Source organism: Hemibagrus wyckioides, linkage group LG21, assembly GCF_019097595.1.
Source record: "Hemibagrus wyckioides isolate EC202008001 linkage group LG21, SWU_Hwy_1.0, whole genome shotgun sequence".
Lineage (NCBI taxonomy): Eukaryota > Metazoa > Chordata > Actinopteri > Siluriformes > Bagridae > Hemibagrus > Hemibagrus wyckioides.
The window spans coordinates 16421926-16444227 of record NC_080730.1 but is presented as its reverse complement, the minus strand read 5'-3'; the positions used below and the strand labels follow the sequence as shown (position 1 = coordinate 16444227).

Here is a 22302-nt window from a genome sequence, read left to right as displayed (position 1 = left end):
CTCTCTTTACCTGCCGTCCAACCCTCTGTGATGTTTTTTAGTAAACGTGACCATGCCCTTATTCTATCAACTCATGCGTCACTAATGTAGCATAATGTTTACTGATTCTCTTTACTCATTAAGCTCCCTCATTACCATAATTAATTTCTGCATGTTGAACATTTTGCTAAATAAAAATGAATTAAGGTCAGGTGAAAGGCGTTGCTAGTTTTTTTGGGGGGCTGTTGGAAAAGGTGGTATGTCTGCGTAGGTAGTTTAAATGTTGCTTGGAAGATTTTGGCAGATATTCCCGAAGTAAGAACAGCTAATGCCTGTAGTTAGCTAGCTAATCTAGCAGCTAGCAAGAAAGCCCTTTCACTAACTGGATTGCTAAAGGAAGATTCACGTGGCAGATAATGTAACACAATCATTGCGAGACTGACGGTGTAAATCTTCTTGCTAGGTTGTTGTGTTAAACTTGTGGAAAATTATGCTAACACACACACAGCCACCAGGGTTAGTTCAGCTCTATAAAAGAAGTCCTAACTGTGCAGTCGTAACTCCTAACTTGCTTGTGTGTGTGTGTGTGTGTGTGTGTGTGTGTGTGTGTGGGCTGGAGTCATGCAGCCTTCGCCTGCTAGGGTTTGATAAACGAATGCCAGCTGATGCTGTTCACTTTTTCTGGCATGTTTTTTTGTTTTGTTTTTATCTCTCGAGCCTCAAACTCGGTGCGCTAATTCTAATTATTCACAGAAACCTGATATTGTTATATTAGGATGATTTTAAAGATATTTAAAAGCAGTTTCCAAAGAATCAGGCGTTATAATGACGACAAGGGTTTGAGAGGAGATTTCTACGATGTGTGAGATGTGTCATGATTTATTGTCTTATTATTCATTAATTATTTGCAAAAATTAAAATGGCTAAGAAGAAAAAAAACGTCACAAAGTGCCATATATAAATTATTTAACACTAGGGAAGGAGGAAAAAAACAAATAACATTTTTTTTTGAAGGATCGCAAGGATTCAGCGCGATCGAATCAGCCGATCAGTTTGTCATTATTAAAAATATATATTAAAAAGAAATCACAATATCCATCATATCTCAGAGTCCATGTCTCACCTAATAAAGCGCTCTGTTTTATTATTCACGCAGTAAGGAGCGCTTTACTGTCAAAACAAAAAGCACTGTACCGCTCTGTTTCTGTTCCCCACGGTCCAAACAACTTAAATGTATCTCTAAAGTTACAGCCATGGTCATTAAGTTCCAATTATGTGCCTTAATGTTGTTGTTCCTCTAAACTTAAGATATAAAAGACGGTCTTAAGGGTATCACCTCGGTGACTAACATTTATATTCCAAACCTCGGGCTCTTTTTTTTTTTTGGTGCTAAATTGTACACATGGTGCAGTGATGCCATAAAAAGGAGCTCTGGATGGGACTTATGAGAAGACGATGCGGTTCAGATTTGATTAACTGGTGTTAAATGTGGCGTGCAGGTGTGTATTAAGTGTTTTTACTCTCAGGTGTGTGGGAGAAGGATTTCAGATGACATATGATCATAAGACATGATCAAACATGACAGTGTTTATGGTACGAATCAGGAAACTTAGGTTTATACTGTAGATTAATTGGTTTTATTTATTTATGTGATAAATATATTTATTACTAGTCAGTTACTGGAGCACAGGGGACCTTTAGGGTTTGGGGTTCGATTCCTGTCTCCACCCTGTGTGCATGAGGTTCACATGTCCTCTGTGCTTTAGAGGTTTCCTCCTCATACCATCAGTTTCCTCCTCCAGTTCATAGACATGCATTGTCTAGATCAGGGGTAGGCGATGCCAAGCCATCGAAGGTCACACACTATAGATCAGGGGTAGGAATTTCACACACTATAGACTAGGGGTAAGAATCTCACACTCTATAAACCAGGGGTAGGAATTTCACTCACTATAGACCAGAGTTAAGAATCTTGCACACTATGGAGCAGGATTAGGAATCTTGCACACTATAGACCAGAGTTAAGAATTTCAAATACTATAGACCAGGGGTGGGAATCTAACACACTATAGACCAGGGGTAGGAATGTTACACACTATAGACCAGGGTAGGAATCTAACACACTATAGACCAGGGATAGGAATGTTACACGCTATAGACCAGGGGTAGGGATCTCGCACACTATAGACCAGGGTTAAAAATCTCACACACTATAGACCAGGGATAGGAATCTTGCACGCTATAGACCAGGGGTAGGAAATTCGCATAGTATAGACCAGGGGTAGGAATCTCACATGCTATAGACCAGGGGTAGGAATCTCGCATACTATAGACCAGGGGTAGGAATCTCACATGCTATAGACCGGGGCTAGGAATCTCGCAGACTATAGACCAGGGGTAGGAATCTCGCAGACTATAGACCAGGGGTAGGAATCTCGCATACTATAGACCAGGGGTAGGAATCTCACATGCTATAGACTGGGGCTAGGAATCTCGCAGACTATAGACCAGGGGTAGGAATCTCATCTGCTATAGACCAGGGGTAGGAATCCCACACGCTATAGACCTATGGGTAGGCAACGTTGGTCATGGAGAGCCACTGTCCTGAAGATTTTCGCTCCAACCCTAATCAAACATACACTATATTGCCAAAAGTATTCGCTCACCCATCCAAATAATCAGAATCAGGTGTTCCAATCACTTCCTTGGCCACAGGTGTATAAAATCAAGCACCTAGGCATGCAGACTGTTTTTACAAACATTTGTGAAAGAATGGGTCGCTCTCAGGAGCTCAGTGAATTCCAGCGTGGAACTGTGATAGGATGCCACCTGTGCAACAAATCCAGTCGTGAAATTTCCTCGCTCCTAAATATTCCACAGTCAACTGTCAGCTGTATTATAAGAACGTGGAAGTGTTTGGGAACGACAGCAACTCAGCCACGAAGTGGTAGACCACGTAAACTGACGGAGCGGGGTCAGCGGATGCTGAGGCGCATAGTGCGAAGAGGTTGCCAACTTTCTGCAGAGTCAATCGCTACAGACCTCCAAACTTCATGTGGCCTTCAGATTAGCTCAAGAACAGTGCGCAGAGAGCTTCATGGAATGGGTTTCCATGGCCGAGCAGCTGCATCCAAGCCATACATCACCAAGTGCAATGCAAAGTGTCGGATGCAGTGGTGTAAAGCACGCCGCCACTGGACTCTAGAGCAGTGGAGACGCGTTCTCTGGAGTGACGAATCGTGCTTCTCCATCTGGCAATCTGATGGATGAGTCTGGGTTTGGCGGTTGCCAGGAGAACGGTACTTGTCTGACTGCATTGTGCCAAGTGTAAAGTTTGGTGGAGGGGGGATTATGGTGTGGGGTTGTTTTTCAGGAGCTGGGCTTGGCCCCTTAGTTCCAGTGAAAGGAACTCTGAATGCTTCAGCATACCAAGACATTTTGGACAATTCCATGCTCCCAACTTTGTGGGAACAGTTTGGAGCTGGCCCCTTCCTCTTCCAACATGACTGTGCACCAGTGCACAAAGCAAGGTCCATAAGGACATGGATGACAGAGTCTGGTGTGGAGGAACTTGACTGGCCTGCACAGAGTCCTGACCTCAACCCGACAGAACACCTTTGGGATGAATTAGAGCGGAGACTGAGAGCCAGGCCTTCTCGTCCAACATCAGTGTGTGACCTCACAAATGCGCTTCTGGAAGAATGGTCAAAAATTCCCATAAACACACTCCTAAACCTTGTGGACAGCCTTCCCAGAAGAGTTGAAGCTGTTATAGCTGCAAAGGGTGGACCGACGTCATACTGAACCCTATAGATTAGGAATGGGATGTCACTTAAGTTCATATGTGAGTCAAGGCAGGTGAGCGAATACTTTTGGCAATATAGTGTACCTGAACAAGATAATCAGTGTCTTCAAGATTACACACAGGTGAGTTTTTTTTTTTTTTTTTTTCAGGGTTGGAGCTGAAATCTGCAGGACAGGGGCTCTCCGGGACCACGTTACCTACCCCTGGTCTAAAGTGTGGGGATATGAGGATGGGGATGTGGTAGCTTAATGGTTAAGGCATTGGATTACTCACTGGAAGGTTGTCAGTTTGTATCCCAGGTCCACTAAGCTGCCATTGCTGGGCCCCTTAGGCTCTTAGTTACTCAGTTGTATAAAAAAAAAATAGATAAATTGTAAGTCTGCCAAATGCCAGAAAGGTAAATGTAATTGTAGTGTGTGAGATTGTGACCTGTGATGGCTTAGCACTCCATCGTTGCACCCCTGGGATAAGTTTCAGGTTCAGATTAATAATAAGTTCTTAGTCCATACACAAATAAACCATCGTAGACTCTTCCACTGTCAATGATGTTAAGCATGAAAAACCTGTTATTGAGTTTAAGAACCGATTTTCCTGGCACATGCGCCTCTGTTGAATGATCTGTTTTGGTCCAGAGATGGTTTTAATTTGTATCCTCACACAGCCCATATTAGTTACATAAAGCCCATTAATACAGCTTGAGGAGCGGTCAGTAGAAAGCCGTGACGGCGCGTCTTTGTTGTGCTATCACACATCCAGCTCCCCGACATGACCTTGTAACAGGCGAACAGAGGGCTATTAATTTCCATCAGGACACGTCGAATGGCTCCCATTGTGCAGCGGCGAGCCGTGTGTAGCAGATCGATGCGGGGAGGAGACGTTGCAGAATATGGCACCTCCTAAAGCGTTGTTAGCCAGACACTAAAGAGCCATTTGACTAACGTGTTGCCGACACACGACTCCGAGCTCTCAGGCTTCACCCTCGGTGCCTAGTCTTTATCGGCTCTGCCTTTACCTCCGATTCCGAGCTAACACCGTTCATTATTACCCGAGAATAAAATACTATGACGCCCAGGCTGGACCATCTGAGTGGATGCGTGTATGTGTGGTCAGTGAAATCGATATGTCCTGGACAAGTCCTCTGTGTGGACGCCCTTCAGGAAAGCGAATCGTAGAGAATGTTAATGATAGCAGAATTGAGGCTGTCTACGTCACACACACACACACACACACACACACACACTCCTCTCAAGCAAAAGACAGAAACAAAACCCAAGGTTAAGTGCATGACTGAGCAAATCTGTCATGCATCTCAATGAGCTCTGACCTGACCTTAACTTTTAGCCTGATGGCCAGAACAGGAGTTAAAAGTTACTTTGTGTTGGGTGTGTGTGGGTGTGTGTGGGTGTGTGTGTGTGTGTGAGAGAGAGATCTCTGCGGGAATCGCACTCGGGGTCAGCCAGAGTGTTTGGCATTTCCCAGTTTTATTAGATTCTGGCTGCTTTGAGAGGGTGCAAGCTGTCTGGACTGGCTGCTTATTAACTAGCGATTAGCATGCACCACTGCTCAACTAAATTCATTCACAGTAACCAAGTACAAAGAAAGAAATATTTTGCTCATGTCAAATTGATAGAGGAATAGAACTGACCAGTGAGCCGGTGTTAATTCTCTGGACAAGGTTCTTGTGACTGGAAGGTTACGGGTATAAATCCCAGAACCGCTGGGATATTTTGAGCTATTTAACCTTCAGCTGTTTAACTTTTAAAACATGCTAGCACACTAAATACTAACAGCTAATGATTTCACTTCATTTTTCTGGCCAGTCGTCAGTGTGTCTAGCTAAGAAGTAATTATTTTAGATTAATTCAGATTCTAAATTTAGAACTTAGAGGTGTATTATCATAGCATTCTACACTATATTGCCAAAAGTTTTGGGACACCCCTCCAAATCATTGAATTCAGGGGTTGTTTTTCATGGGTTTAGCTAGGAATCTCAAATCCAGTGAAAGGAACTCTTAATGCTTCAGCATACCAAGACATTCTGGACAATTTCATGCTCCCAGCTTTTTTGGGAACAGTTTGGGAATGACCCCTTCCTGTTCCAACATGACCACACACACCAGTGCACAAAGCAAGGTCCATAAAGACATGGATGAGTGAGTTTGGTGTGGAGGAACTTGACAGACATGAACAGAGTCCAGACCTCGACCCGATAGAACACCTTTGGGATGAATTAGAGCGGAGACTGCAAGCCAGACCCTCTCGTCCAACATCAGTGTCTGACCTCACAAATGCGCTTCTACAGGAATGATCAAAAATTCGCATCAACACACTCCTAAACCTTGTGGAAAGCCTTCCCAGAAGATTTGAAGCTGTAATAGCTGCAAAGGGTGGGCCGACTCCATATTACATTCATGTGCATGTAAAGGCAGATGTCCCAAAACTTTTGGCAATGTATTGTAGATGTACATGGATTCTTTTCCTAGTTTATTATCTTATTACTCAATCCCCAAGTCTTAAACTCAAGTCAAAAGTCAAAGTTGACAGCTAGCATGCTAGCCGATGACACAGATGAAGTTTCTCTTCATCTGATCCGAAGCCAGAATCTATTTTTCACTGCCTGGGAGTCATGCTGTCTTTGTACGTTACCGGAACGTTTTGATATCAAAGATTCACGGATTCCCACGGGCATCTTTTTTGTCAAGGCCGAGCTCATTTTTCAGAGATTTCGGGTTTCTGTTACCTTCCTGCACACCACGCTAACCCTCGTTCCCCTGCGTGTGGAATAGCAGAAAGGGTAAATCAGATGCTTCAGAAGTTTTCAGCGTGCAGTCGGGGTTCAGAGGAGGCTCGGCGCCGGTGGCCTGATCGCAGGAGACGTTGTGTGGTCTGTTCTCGAAAGACGCCGTTTCGACAAAATGACATTCTTTGACATGTGCTTGTAGCCTGGCTCTGTGTGTGTGTGTGTGTGTGGGGAGGGCTTTTGGGTGTATTGGATTGTATTGATGCTGATTGTCTTTGACTGGGTCTCGAGGACAAAGACAGAGGTTTGTGTGTGTGTGTGTAGGGATGTTTTTTCTGATCATGTTCAGTTCTGCTTGTGTTCATTCAGGGTAAAATCTCTCTCCATCTCTGCTATAAAGGAGGACAGGAGGTGGAGGCAGTGCTGTTGCTGTAGTGCGAGGCCACCGAGTGTCAAACTCATTCTTGTTTTTAGCCTGGCCCACATACCGCAGAAATAAAGCAATCAAACTGTGCATGTGCCCCTCATACATTTTTCTCAGTGTGTGTGTGTGCTGTTATGATGAATAATGGTGTGCCTGTGTGTCTTTGTGTATATACATGTATCTTTGTCTCTATCGACCTTATTATTTGGGGGGGGGTGTGTGTGTTTGCAAATGTATACAGGAGCCATCCAATTCTTTTAAGAATTTCTCATTTGAATATGGACTAGTTGATAAATTTATACTCTGGCAGCGAAGATCAGCAGTAGTGCTACAGTGTGTATTTATATTGCAGAAAATATATTTAAAAAAAATAGAAATAAAAATGTTTATTTATCTATCTGTTAAAACATTTAAAATGTTTTTTTTTAAATATTCTTATAATTTTATTTTATTTATTATATTTTTAATTATTATATTTTTTAAAAATAAATTCTGAATACACACTTATCCCCTATACATCTGCACTAAATAGTGCTTAGCATAATGGTCCTCTAAGACCTACCTAGTGCACTAAAATGCGATTTGAGATTCAGCCACAGAAAAAGAGTGTTTATTCTTTCATAAAAGTGACATTTAGCCACAAGGTTCTGGATAATATTTCAAAAGACGTACAGCAGGTGAATAAACTAAAACTTTAAATGTGAGACTCAAATACTGTGAAATTTGTTTGGATGTGTCGAGAAGACACCGTGTCCAGTTTCCTCCCCCTGTGGTGGTTGTTCCTGTCATCTAGCGCCAGTGAAGTGTCTGAGGGGCTTCTGAGGGTTCCTCTGAGGGAAAAGGGCAGCTTGGGGTGACCCATGAGAAGGGCAGTAGACTTTGGCATGGAGCTGACTGTGCTGTGTCACTCCCACAGTGGATGCTCTGTTCCTCCTTCCTCTCAGGCTCTTCCAGCTGAGCCGCTGCCAGACGGCCTGTTGTCCATCACAGCGCCCGGACAACTGTCGTTATAGCAGACCCGCTGGGCTGGAACATGATCCCGCCCTCCTGGCTCAGCTCTGAACCGCTACTGGACGGCGACCAGGCCTGATGTCCACTGGCGGAGCTGTTAAAGAGATTAATACGGCTCTGTCGGAGACTTCTGGAGAAGAGCGTGTAGGCCCGGGCTGTGGTTCAGATCCAGGAAGAGGCGTAGCGAATGCGTGTGTTTTGTGAGGGAGAAGTGTGAGAGCTGCTGGTGGGTAACGCTTTGAATGCTGACAATAAGCTTGTGTGTTAAACAAGCAATCTGGTCGGATGACACACACACACACACACACACACGCGCACACACACTTGCAGAGCGACTTCCTCTGGCATGCGGTTTGGTACAATTCAAACACACAGCAGGACTCGAAATGGGATGTGTTTTTACATGTTCCTCTCCATCCCCTGCTATGCTACATCACAGACAGGAAATGATATATGAAGACGGAAAAAAAGGGAGATAAAACAAGAGAGACCGCAGTGTAAAAAACTGCTATTTGAAATCAATCCCTCCACCCAGAATCTAGAGAGGCAGAGATTTAGTGATGGACGGGTGCCAAGACTTGAGTACGGTGATTGAGAGGATAGAAGGAGAGCATGAGCGACATATTGGGAGGATAGTGGCTCAGTTTGGCGCGCCGCATCACATAATTACATTTTGTGTTCGGAGCGCATCGGCAATCGATAATGTAATTCATAGAAAAGCCACGGTGAGCCGAGGCATCCGTATTCAGCCACGTACTCCGCCGTCCATCCGCAGGAATTAGAGAGGAGAAGACAAGGAAGCTGTTTGTCATTGAAACAAACACAAAAAAAAGACCAAGAGTCATCCATTGTTCATAGAGGAATTCCTTTTATCCAAAGCTCTTTGAGAGACATGATCTAAATTTCATTACAGGTTTTGACTGATGCCTCTGTAGCCACGTGTCCTTGTTGTGTAGTCAGCAGATGGACGGACTATAGGAAGCAGCTCTCTCCCTCTTCTTTCTCTGCCCCTCCTCACAGCGACTAGAGCCGAGCATTTTTCATCTCTCTCCCTCTTTCTATCTCTCTCCCACGCCGCTCCGTGTGATCGCGGCTGCGGATCGTTTCGGGTCGGCCCAAATCTGAAATGGCACTCACCCCCAGGCCCTGCCAGATCCGATTTGTGGGTAGGGAAAGTGAAAGGTACGTGTTCTGATCTGCAGCCTTGTACCTTCTCCTGCATGGGTGGCCCCCTGTTTCCGACTTCTGACAAATCCACACTCCCTCCCTCTCTCTCTCTCTCTCTCTCTCTCTCTCTCTCTCTCTCTCTCTCTCTCTCTCACTCTCTCACTCTCTCACTGGGCTAAGCCTTTGTTCCACAGCAAGGGCAAATCTGGGCGAGTTTCAAGAACTCTCAGATAATTATAGCTCCAGGATTTCCACCTGACCTGTGTTATAGAGTGGGCTTGTTGTTGGTTGCTGCTCGGTGTAGTTGGTGCACTTACTTGTGTGTGGGGAAGGCATCTTCTTTAAAGTCACATCTCCGGGGTCCTGATACTATTGTGTTTGTACACTTTTCATCTGTGTTTAATCCTTTCTGACGAAGTCTTGTTTGAAGCTGGATTTACAGTTAAAGATAGTCAGCTAGTTTTCCACATGGTAGCTGAGATGAAAAAATTAAAAATACAAATAAATACTGCATCTCATTTTTATCTATCTATCTATCTATCTATCTATCTATCTATCTATCTATCTATCTATCTATCTATCTATCTATCTATCTATCTATCTATTCATTCATTCTTTTATTCATTCTTTTATTCATTTATTTATTATTTTTATTTATTTATTTATTGCCCTGTTTTGTGATTTTATCTATTTTATATTTATGGATTTTAATAGTTTATTAAAAAGATTTAATTTAAAATAAAAGACAATCTGCATTTTATTCAATATAAAATAAAATTATGAAGTTTCCTATTATTTGCTTTATGTTTGTTTTATACTGTTTCAAACTCATTTATTTATTTATGTTTTGTGGTTTTATCTATTTTATATTTATGGATTTTAATAGTTGATTAAAAGATTTAATTTTTTTTTTTTTTTAAAAAAGACATAATATACATTTTATTCAATATATAAAGTTTCCTATTATTTGCTTTATATATTTATTTTATACTCTTTCAAACTCTGCCCCCAACCCTAGTTGACATAAAACACATATTTTCCAAATTTCCATCTTTTCTCTTTTTAACAATGAGATTTCCGATCACATGTTTCATTCTCTGAGTGGTGTACCTCATGACACAGAGGGTTTTTTTTTTTTCTTTCTTTTTCTTTCTCCATCCTCTGGTTTTCCCGGTGTTCTCCATCATCTAGTCCTCCTTTCGATGAATTCAGAGATAAATACAGTTCATTATATTCGATTCAGTTCCACCGGAGTGGCTCGACCTTCTCGCCATATACTCGTGGTCAGGGATGAAACCCTGCTTCAGCACCTGGTTCTCAGAAATCAGCGTTGGATTATTTATTTAATTTTTTTATTAACACACAAGGTTTTCTTCTAATACTTGACACTGCACAGTTTTAGCTCGGCGCTCGCTCACTTGCCAATCAGCCTCCATTTATTTATTTAGCCCTTCATACATGTTTAATCAGGGGGAGGCAAACTGATCCCATAACAGTCAGGTCGAGTGTGTGTGTGTGTGTGTGTGTGTGTGTGTGTGTGTGCCCTTTTCTCTCACTAATGGAGCATTAAAACAGGTTGTTGTTTATAAATAGGTTAATGACAGGGTTTAGCCCGAGATCAGAGTGTTACTGTGTCTTCCTGCCTTTGTGTGTGTGTGTGTGTGAGATCTTCTAGACCATGTTTTCAGTGATCACTGTTCTAATGCAAAATGGCAGCAAGAAGCTTGCAGGTATAATCTTCCTAGTCACATGGCTGCTGACTGCTCCGTCACACCACCGCTGTTTACTTCTGATCTATAAATCCTCGTTAATAGTGAGTCTAAATGTACCTTCCCATTAGTGTGTGTGTGTGAGAGAGAGAGAGAGAGAGAGAGGTGGCATTTCCCTCATGTGCAGTTTTGTGCTGTAGGGTTGGCATGTGTGTAAACAGGAGCAGTAGGGAAAAGGAGCGCAGTGAGACACTGAGATTTTGGCCTGCGTCACACAGGACGCTTTAGCAGCCAGCCCGATTAAAAACTGTGCAAATGGCAGCACACCGCTGTTCCACCTCATCCCAGTGGCATTGTTTGCATTCAAATGAATGTATTAATTCCTTCAGGCAGACCACGCGTGGACGTGTGTGTGTGTGTGTGTGTGTGTGTGTGTGTGTGTGTGTGTGTGGGTGTGGGTGTGTGTGTGTGTGTGAGAGAGAGAAAGTGAGAGAGAGCCTGAAAACAGCTAACATTCTGCATTGGTAATAAATTGTGGGCCTAAATGAAGAATATAAAGTGTGTGTGCATGTGTATATACACACACACACACACACACACACACACATTGTGTGTATATATGTGTGTGTATATATATATATATATATATATATATATGTGTGTGTGTGTGTGTGAGAGAGAGAGAGAGAGAGATGAGACAAAAACAGCCAGTATCCTGCATTGTTAATAAATTGTTGGTCTGAATAAAGAAGTTGGTGTGTGTGTGTGTGAGGGCTTTCAAAATGAATTACAAATCCATTTTCATGTAAAAGAGCCCACATTCCATGTTAAGTGCTAAAAAGTGATATTATCCCGCCGACGTCTGAATCTCTCACAGTGAATTCTTTCTTTTCTCTCTCTCGTGGTGCTGAGACACTGTGTACTGCACTCCAGGGGCTGTAATGCTGTACCCTACCGAGTCAGCCTAGCTAGTGAACTTGGGATTTGTACTTAAATAAGAGTCAAGGATGGTGAATATTAATGTGGATCTTGGTTAACGCGTGTAAAAGATGAAATATTTGAATCTGGAGAGTAATTTTGAATTGGTCAGTGAGTGTGTATGCATAGAGTGTGTGTGTGATAACCGCCTCTCCATCTGTGTCTATCAGCACTGTCCGGAGGAGATCAGGTGGAACGGCATGGCTGGGCGACCGGGGACAGACACCGCAGAGCTGCTGAGGAACCATACTGGGCATACTCAGGTGGGTACACACACACACACATACACACACACAGACGACTGGTTATTTTTAGGGATTAGCTACACACCTACACACACATGGCTGAGGAGACTGCTCATGGGGCCTTACACACATGGATGAAGAGTCCTGCCGGGCATGGTCAGGTGGGTCACTCTCGCTCTATCTCACGCTCTCTCTCTCTGTCTAACACACACACACACACACACACCAGGAATGTGAATTTTTAGCCTCTCTCTTTCTCTCTCTTACACTATTATCTGTAGGATTTTTTTTCTTTGGTCCTCAGAAGTACACACACACACACACACACTTGTCTTAGTATCCTTGTGAGAACCTTCCATTGAGATAATTATAAATGCAGTGAACCTGTTCTGTGCAACATTTAAATAAACCGGGTTCTTATTGACCAAAATTACTCAGATTCTTTTAGTTTAATATTTATTATTATTATTGTTGTTGTTGTTATTATTATTATTGTTGTTGTTACAAATGTTATAAATAAATAAATAAATAAATAAAACAAATGAAAATAAAACATAGATAGATAGATAGATAGATAGATAGATAGATAGATAGATAGATAGATAGATAGATAGATAGATAGATAGGGGATATTTAATTAGTCCCACAATGTCAAAGCTTGAGCTGAGGAGGTTTGGACCTCTAAAAAAGGATTAAAAAAAAACAGGATATAAAGTCATAACTCATTTTAGGAACTATTTCAATTGCTTGGATTACAGCAACACACTAAACTAAACACTAGTGAAAGCAATCCACACACACACTTCCCACAGTGTGTTAGACTTTTGACAAATTAATGGAAAATCTCTGTCTGTGGTATGCTGCTGGGGGACTGATGTCATTTAAAAGCTCTGACCTTCACATTCACCAGATACCAACACACACACACACACACACACACACACACACACACACACACACACACCATGTAGGTTCAGCTTTCAAGTTTAAATTTGAACGTGTCTCTTTTTTACACCTTCCAAATCCTCATCAGCAGTTAACAGCTAAACTTCACGCCGCAACATCGCCGCTTTTTTTCCCCCTCTCTCCTCGTACTCGTTTTTCTGCCAGCGACGTCGTGCACTGAGATCACCGTCGAGCACATGAACAACTGCCAGAACTGAAAAAAATAAAGTTAAAATTTCCCTATTGGCAGCAAAGTTAAGGATGGGTATCTATCTATCTATCTATCTATCTATCTATCTATCTATCTATCTATCTGTCTGTCTGTCTGTCTATCTGTCTATCTATCTATCCTGTCTATTTATCTAGCTAGCTAGCTCTATCTATCTGTGTGTCTGTCTGTCTGTCTACCTATCTATCTATTTTGTTTATTTATTTATTTATTTATCTATCTATATTTATTTATCTACCTATCTGTCTACTTTATTTATTTATTTATCTATATTTATTTTTTTATCTATCTATCTGTCTGTCTGTCTGTCTGTCTGTCTGTCTGTCTGTCTTTTTATTTATTTATTTATTTATTTATTTATTTATTTATTTAATATTTATCTATATTTATTTTTTTTTTTTTGAATCTGTCTGTAGTCAAGAATCAAAAAGCACACTGTAGCAGCATCTGTTGATGGATTGCTTCGTACAGAAAATGTTGTATCGGTCAGTTGTGCGATTCAATTTCCTCTCTCTCTCTCTCTCATCCACCTACCTCTCCTCCGCTCCGTGCCTGACGAACTCTCCTGGCTTCTCCTTTTATGAATGCCCCTGCTCTGAAAAAGTGACTCGGCCTGTCCCTCTGAGCGGGATTTACAGAAGAGCGGTATTAATCTTTCGCTGTGCAACCAGACCTGCGGCAATAAGCGATCTTTATTTCATTTATTTAAATCTCTCTCACTCTGTGTGGGCTGTAATCGAGAGTCATCACGGAGCGAACCATTAGAGACGGCCCGCTCAGATCCGGGCTGCAGGTTTTTTTTTTTTTTTTGCCAAAGTAGGCACATCCTTCACATGTAGTAGGTTTCATTTCAACTCATCATATGATGGATTAGATGCCATGAGCAAAGTTCTTTACTAAATATTAATAATACGGATATTTTGGACACTGGAATCTACTGCGCAATTTTTTTATTTTTCGTAAAAACCTTTTAACGTTTCTATAGTAACGACGTAAATACCTGTAAGGTAGGTCGTTCACCGCAATCAGTTTCAAAACGTGCGTCATTGTTGATATGGTGAAATTTTTCAAGAAGGAGCAAGTCTGCTTCAAGAACGCATCGCAGCACAAAGATCACCACACATACAACACAATCCCTGGTCAAGAGTCAAGTCAAGAAGCTTTTATTGTCATTTCAACCATATGTAAGGGGATGTGGTAGCTTAGTGGTGAAGGTTGTTGGACTACTGATCAGAAGGTTGTCCACCAAGCTACCACTGCTGGGCAACTGAGCCAGGCCCTTAACCCTCAATTGCTCAGTTGTACAAAATGAGATAAAAAATGTAGGTCGCACTGGATAAGGGCGTCTGCCAAATGCCAGAAATGTAAATATATATACACACTGATCAGGCATAACATTATGACCACCTGCCTAATATGGTATTGGTCCCCGTTTTTGCTGCCAAAACAGCCCTGACCCATCATGCACTGTGTATTCTGACACCTTTCTATCAGAACCAGCATTAACTTCTTCAGCAATTTGAGCAACAGTAGCTCGTTTGTTGGATCGGATCACACGGACCAGCCTTCACTCCCCATGTCCATCAATGAGCACTGGCCGCCCATGACCCTGTCACCGGTTCACCACTGTTCCTTCCTTGGACCACTTTTGATAGATACTGACCACTGCAGACCGGGAACACCCCACAAGAGCTGCAGTTTTGGAGATGCTCTGATCCAGTCGTCTAGCCATCACAATTCGGTCCTTCATCAAACTCAAATCCTTACTCTTGTCCATTTTTCCTGCCTCTAACACATCAACTTTGAGGACAAAATGTTCACCTGCTGCCTAATATATCCCACCCACTAACAGGTGCCATGATGAGGAGATCATCAGTGTTATTCACGTCACCTGTCAGTGGTCATAATGTTTGGACTGAAAGTGAGTTAGCTACATAAACGATGCAAGACAAAAAACACAGTACAGGACAGATACACAAAATAGCATACGTTTGAGTTGGAACAGATCAGTTCACGTGTGTGTGTGTGTGTGTGTGTGTTTGCTACAATTCAATTCTGGGTGAACTGATGGCTGATGTAGTTACATAAAATGAAATAATTCAGCGACTGGTTTATGTTTTCAGATCGTCCTGAAAGCCTGAAGCCTGTGTGAGCTTTTTGAGATTTGTGAGATTTTAGCAGAGGAACAGAAGTTTTCCAAGAAGCTTGAAATCTATTCTCCTTTGAAAACTGCATGTTGTTGTTGTTGTTGTTGTTGTTGTAAATGCGAAGGCCAATTATGATTCAGTTTCACATTTTACTGCGTGCCTTATTGTTTGATGCTCGGCGCAGTAATTATTTTTGATACCTGAAATGTTTCGTTTAGGGGTTTTTTTGTGCAGGCGGCTTCACTTTACAGAATTGAATCATTCTGCAGCGTATTTTACAGTACCTACCTCATGATTTAAATCCCAACCAATTGTTTTCTGTTTAAATGGATTTTGAAACCCAAAAGCAATCGAAACACACCGTTTATAAAGGTTTCCTTTCCAATAATTAAAAAGAAAGGTCAGTGGTCTCTGGATAGCGAAGGGGTGCTGTTATTTTTTTATCCAAATAACGCGTGCAGTATTACACAAGCTTCTGATGCAGCGTGACGATCTGATTTGGGATGCGGGAAGTGAAAAATAATGAATGCTGAGTAAATATCAAGGCATCTGGAGACCTTTTATTTCCCTGTCAATGAGGCAGGAAATGTTTTATGTCTCCATATGGGTTTTACTAGGAGTTGTGTAATGTGCCAAGGGGTGTTATGTGAAGAATCGTGTTGTGTGTGTGTGTGTGTGTGTGTGTGTGTGTAGTGGGGTTTCCATACAGTATATGTTCATGTTCAAGAACTAGAGTTTTTTTTTTTTTTGACGTTATCATGCTACAGTCTGGCTTGTTTACGGAGACTTTTTCTCAGCATGACCCTTTTTGATCATGTTGGTAACGAGCCGTGTGTGTAGCGTGTTGTGGGTTTGTAGTGTGTGCTCGTATATAAGCATCCTCGTGTTGACACATCCGTCCCTGAGCGCGTGGGCGTGAAGCAGGAGCTCCGCATGTGCTAGTTAGCACCGTTTCAGACTTTTGTGGGTGGAGGAGCTTTCATAGCTGTCGGCCAGCGCAGCTCATAACGTAGCCGGTAACCAGGGCGAGGCTGTAGGGAGCGAGCATCCGTGGAATTGTGGGAGGAGCGGTGGGAGACATTTACCCAGCAGCGTGCCCGAGATTTTCCTCTTTCCAAAAGACGCCATAATGACCTGTTTTCAGAACGAAGGGCTTTCAGGGTTGTAGGTTACCACTCAGGGCTAGATTTTTCTGTAACGTACAAGGCAGCATCAAATCTTTGCTTCTTTTTCCCCCTTGTGTTTATTATCTTTTTTAAACATTTAACTAACCTGTAGTCTTGTATACACCTGGAATCTTGTCTTGTTACAACATTGGCTGTAATTAAGTTCAGTTCATTTAACATCTAGGAAGATATATACACTATATTGCCATAAGTTTTGGGACACCCCTCCAAATCACTGAATTCAGGTGTTGTTTTTCAGGCCTTGGGCTCAGCCTCTTAGTTCCAGTGAAAGGAACTCTTAATGCTTCAGCATACCAAGACATTTTGGACAGTTTCATGCTCCCAATTTTGTGGGAACAGTTTGGGGATGACCCCTTCCTGTTCCAACATGACTGCACACCAGTGCACAAAGCAAGGTCCATAAAGACATGGATGAGTGAGTTTGGTGTGGAGGAACTTCACAGAGTCCTGACCTCAACCCATCTTTGGGATGAATTGGAGTGGAGACTGCGAGTCAGGCCTTCTCGTCCAACATCAGTGCCTGACCTCACAAATGTGCTTCTAGAGGAATGGTCAAAAATTCCTCCTAAACCTTGTGGAATGCCTTCCCAGAATAGTTGAAGCTGTTATAGCTGCAAAGGGCGGGCCAACTCCATGTTACATTCATGTGCATGTAAAGGCATATGTCCCAAAACTTTTGGCCATACAGTGTAACTTTCCTAAAGATTACTTAGAGCTTATTTAGCTCTTTTATTTTAATTGGTTTTCTCTCGATTTAGTCGTAGCCTTTTCTTGGTCTGCTTGCTTGAGGCGTTTCTACTTTTAAAGCAATAAATGCGACACAAGACTGATTAAAAATAAGCGTTATGCAGCAGGGGATAGCGGTCACTCCGTACACAAGATAAAGAGCAATGAAGGTTTTGTTTTCAGACTGAATCCAAAAAATGCTTCAGTTACAATACATGAAATATCTCATTACACCATTTAACTTTTGTGCTGCAGAACACAACACCTGTCTGTCGATTTTTGTATTTATTTGTGATTTATCTGTGATATTAACTCTCGCACAGTCGAGCTCGTGATCCACCCCTGTTGCTTTTAGTTAGCATGCGGTGGCGATATCACGCGCGGAGTGAGAGAACTGTTTATTCCTAGGGAGATAGCAACGCACCAAGTCCATCATTAGGATGCAGGAAGATGTGCTTAGTACATGCTAATTAGGAAGTAAGGGAAGGGGAACGATGCGTGTGTTTCCTGTAAGCGAACGGCGGATGGATAGGTGTGTAAATGAGCATTAAGTTAACCGCACTTAGAAAGCCGTTATCTCATAATTATGACAGACTTTTAAAACCGGATGATTTTATTTTATTTTTTTTAATGGGGGTAATTATGTACTTTTCTTTGAGAGGCAAATCACCAGGAATGAAAGCGGAGGGTTGAAACGAACCAAAATTTCAACAAAACCAAACACAATGGTCCAAACCAGAAGAGATAATCATGTTCTATATCTAGAGCCGGAGTCGATATATAGCTTCTGAATTTCTTCAAGTGGTGTGACCACTAATGGGGCAGCGGTTGTTTTCCTGACCAGACTGTAGTGTCAGGCGTCATTTATTATTCATTATACATTACCAGAGAGGCTCCTTCTGCTTTTACTTCAATCTTGAAAGTTCATACAAGATGCTTATTATGATTGAATCCTTTCGTTTGATTGTGGAAAGTGTAAAACATTCTGTGGGAGAAGAACATCAGCTAATCTGTTTCTAATATTCAAGCCTGGGTCATGCAGCTCCAGTTTAGCTGATGGGGTGAGAAACGTTCAGCTGGGGGTGTTTCTCATTTGCATATACACCGAATATGGATTTCATATGCATTTCGGATCGGGTTTTATTTCTATAGGGTTTTGAACAACAGGCATGGTGACAAAGCCGCTTTACAGAAATCCGCATGCAGATTTAAATCCCTAATGAGCGAGCCAGAAGAGATGGCGGCGAGGAAAATCTTCCTAAGACGACACGAAGAAGAAGCTGTGAGAAGAACCAGATTCATGTCCCTCTCCTAGGTGACTCTGGATAGTGGGATTATAAATCATTAGACTGTAGAAGAGTAACGACAAACAGTGTGAGTAGTGTCCTGATGTGACTGTTTATGATTACAGCAACATATCTACATTATCCAAGTGAAGTACACTTATATTGCCAAAAGTTTTGGGACACCCCTACAAATCATTGAATTCAGGTGTTGTTTTTCAGGGCTTGGAATCGGCCCCTTAGTTTCCAGTGAAAGGAACTCTTAATGCTTCAGCATACCGAGACATTTTGGACAATTTCATGCTCTCAACTTTGTGGGAACCGTTGGGGATGACCTCTTCCTGTTCCAACATGACCGCACACCAGTGCACAAAGCAAGGTCCTTAAAGACATAAATGAGTGAGTTTGGTGTAGAAACTTGACTGACCTGCACAGAGTCCTGACCTCAACCTGATAGAACACCTTTGGGATGAATTAGAGTGGAGACTGCGAGCCAGACCTTCTCATCCAACATCAGTACCTGACCTCACAAATGCGCTTCTAGCAAGGAATGGTCAAAAATTCCCATAAACACACTCCTAAACCTTGTGGAAAGCCTTCGCAGAAGAGTTGAAGCTGTTATAGCTACAAAGAGTGGGCCAACTCCATATTACATTCATGTGCATGTAAAGGTAGACGTCCCAAAACTTTTGGCAATAGCTCATTGAATGGTGTTTTTGCAAAGTCCTGTTCTTTAAAACAAAGTCTCTAAGCTAAATCTTCGGTCCCTGAATGCCGCCTCCTTCTCAATCCAAAGCTTTAGTGGAGAACAGATGACATTGCCCTTGTCCTGAAGGCGTTTTTAATGAACTCCTCAGATGATCCACTCTCTCCGAGAGCCACTCACCCGCCTACCAAGTGACTCTGCTCTGTTTGCACTCAGTTAAGCAGCACCTTTGCTATCCTCTTTTGCCCCCCCCCCCATCACACTTAGCCAAAGGTCTCCCACACCTGCCCTATCGACTTCCAGTCTGAAAAAGCTGACATAGCTTAAATGCACAGGGAATCTCAGCACAACATGGCTTCCTAAGACCAGAGAGTTACCATCCGGTGGTTGTCGTCTGTGTGATGAGGTTTTCTTTTTTTTTTTCCGTACATATGCTAGTACCGAAGCTCCCAGTTGAATCTATTCTGGCCTCTTCGCTGAAAAAAAAAAAAACCCAGAGCAAATGAATGCACTTTCGGGGAGTAATTTATTTTTTTATTGATTAGCTATTTGCGGAACATTTGCCCTGCGTGAAGTTATCTCAGGCAATTTATACATCAATAACAGTCACATTTCTGTGTAATGCAACACAGCCAGGAAGTGTATTTAGCAATTAAATAGCGTGGAGCGGTAACACATTGAAATGTAGTCTGAAAAACACTCGCCATGTTTATTTGGCAAGGTCATTAGGAGCAGAAAGGCTTTTAAAATGACACATATTTGTATTATTTATTTATTTATTTATTTATATTTGGGTAAAATCCAACACAAATGGACACACAATATGACAAGCATCTAAGGCTGAGTAATGCATGGAGCCTGTAAGTGCTTCCTGTCTGTAGGGTCCGTCCAAACTGTTAAACTAGATCAATATGATCTTCCAGGAAGTCAAGCTTTGCTGATTTCCAAAACTTTTTAAGATTTCGCCGGCTTGGATAACGTTATTAGAGCTAGCCGACCCCAGGTTCTGTTCACCAGTTCTTCGTTTTCAAACCCATTGTCACTACTGATGTCATAAACAGAAGTTGATAACCGACAGAGCGAGCAATCGCGTTCTAAAGGCGAGTCTAAATGGAGAGCTCTCAGGCTTTTCAGCACCACTTTATGAAAAGAGATGAAGATGGAAACTCTTTCTTTTGCGCCGCTTTTTTTGATGTGTGAAGAGATCTCGGCTTGCTCCGCCCCCTCCCTCTCAGAACCTATTGATATGTGAGAAGAGTTTTGAGCGTGATGGTAATTTGCTCGTATGCACACACACACACACACACACACACACTTACTTAACTGAAAAGATTATTGTCAGATTTTTTTTTCATTTATTAAATCAAATATTAAACCAGTCTGATTGAAGTTTTTATAAAAATAATAGTTCTCATGTTTGCCTTTCCGGAGCTTGTGGTGATTCTCATAAATATCTCATGACTGCCTGGTCTTTTTTGCTTTTTCTTTTATTTATTTTTTTTCTGTGCATCCATATGACAGTGTATTTTTTTTCTTCCCCCCCAGTATCAGTGTCCTCTTTATCTCCTTGAATTAGCTAAGCTCTGTGAAACACAGCGTTCCTGCAGTGGCATTGACAGGTGTTGTGTTAGAGAGCTGGCTAGGCCTCGTGTTACACGATCCATCAACAGAATGCCCTTTTTGTGTAGGCATGCTTATGCCGTAGTTACATAGTCTGATAAAAATGTTTGTGGAAATAACCGCAGGCGGACTTTTCCTAATTAACATGCAGGCTGTGCAGTGTAAAAGGATATAATGGATTAGTCTGAAATGATGTTCTAAAGGAGAGGGTGGGATTGGTCAGAATTTCTTCAGGAGGGTGTGGGATTGGTCAGAATTTTCACAGGAGGGTATGGGATTGGTCAGACTTTTTACAGGAGGGAGTGGGATTAATCAGACCTTTAATAGGTGGGTGTGGGATTGGTCAGAATTTCTAAAGGAGGTTGTGGTATTGGTCAGAAATTCCAAAGGAGGGGGTAGGATTGATCAGACTTTCTACATGAGGGTGTGGGATCGGTCAGAATTTCTACAGGAGGGGGTAGGATTGATCAGAATTTCTACATGAGGGTGTGGGATTGGTCAGAAATTCCACTGGAGGGGGTAGGATTGATCAGATTTTCTACATGAGGGAGTGGGAGTGATCAGACTTTCTACAGGAGTGGAAGGGATTGATCAGACTTTCTACATGGCTGGAAGGGATTGATCAGATTCTGCAAGAATGGTAGGGATTGATCAGACTGTGTGTAGTACTGGAAGGGATTGATCAGACTGTGTGCAGGACTGGAAGGGGATTGATCAGACTCTGTGCAGGACTGGAAGGGGATTGATCAGACTGTGTGCAAGACTGGAAGGGATTTCTATAGGAGTGTGCAGACTACAGAACAAAATAAACAGAGACATCAGATGATGCTGAGCTTTATCGTGAATTCCACTTCAGAAAATAAAATCACTGGTCGTTCCTCTAGAGGCTGTTCTACCTTTGTTCAGTAACGTAAGATGGTAATTTCTCCCTTTTTTCCAGCCTGAAAGGTTTGTTAGAGACAGTAGTGTTAAAAATTAGCCACTACATCCTCCACTACACAGTGTACACAGCATCCACTATAATAATACACTCTACACCTTCTGAGAGAATCTTTAGTATTGTCAAATTGCTCAAGAGTTTACTTTCCATTACAGCTCATTACATAAATACACAAAACCACCAATCCCCTCAGGGATTACCTCAGGGATTTCTACATCCCCACACACACACACACACCACTTTACACATTCCAGCTACACATTAGACATTATCAGTATAGCACAATTACCTGTAACTCTTGCTCTTCCCCATGATCCACAATGTTTTCTAACAGAGTTTTGAAATTATGAAATATACAAGCCTTTAGTTAGGTTTAGCTAAACTGGTGGAATTAACTGTTGCAAGTGCCTAAAAGTTTTGGCACCCTGAAAGAAAAAGAAAATTCCACTTTATAAATTCTC

General features: G+C 42.0%; 1 protein-coding gene across 3 annotated transcripts in view; it reads left to right on the top strand.

Moving 5' to 3' along the window:
* The window catches only part of ptprga (protein tyrosine phosphatase receptor type Ga), a 273910-nt gene that overhangs the window by 60069 nt on the left and 191539 nt on the right, over positions 1-22302 (top strand). For all 3 annotated transcript variants that reach the window (XM_058374136.1, XM_058374135.1, XM_058374134.1), the window contains exon 2: positions 11984-12076. In XM_058374136.1, the coding sequence (XP_058230119.1) occupies positions 11984-12076 (93 nt within the window). The remainder of the gene's footprint in view (positions 1-11983; positions 12077-22302) is intronic.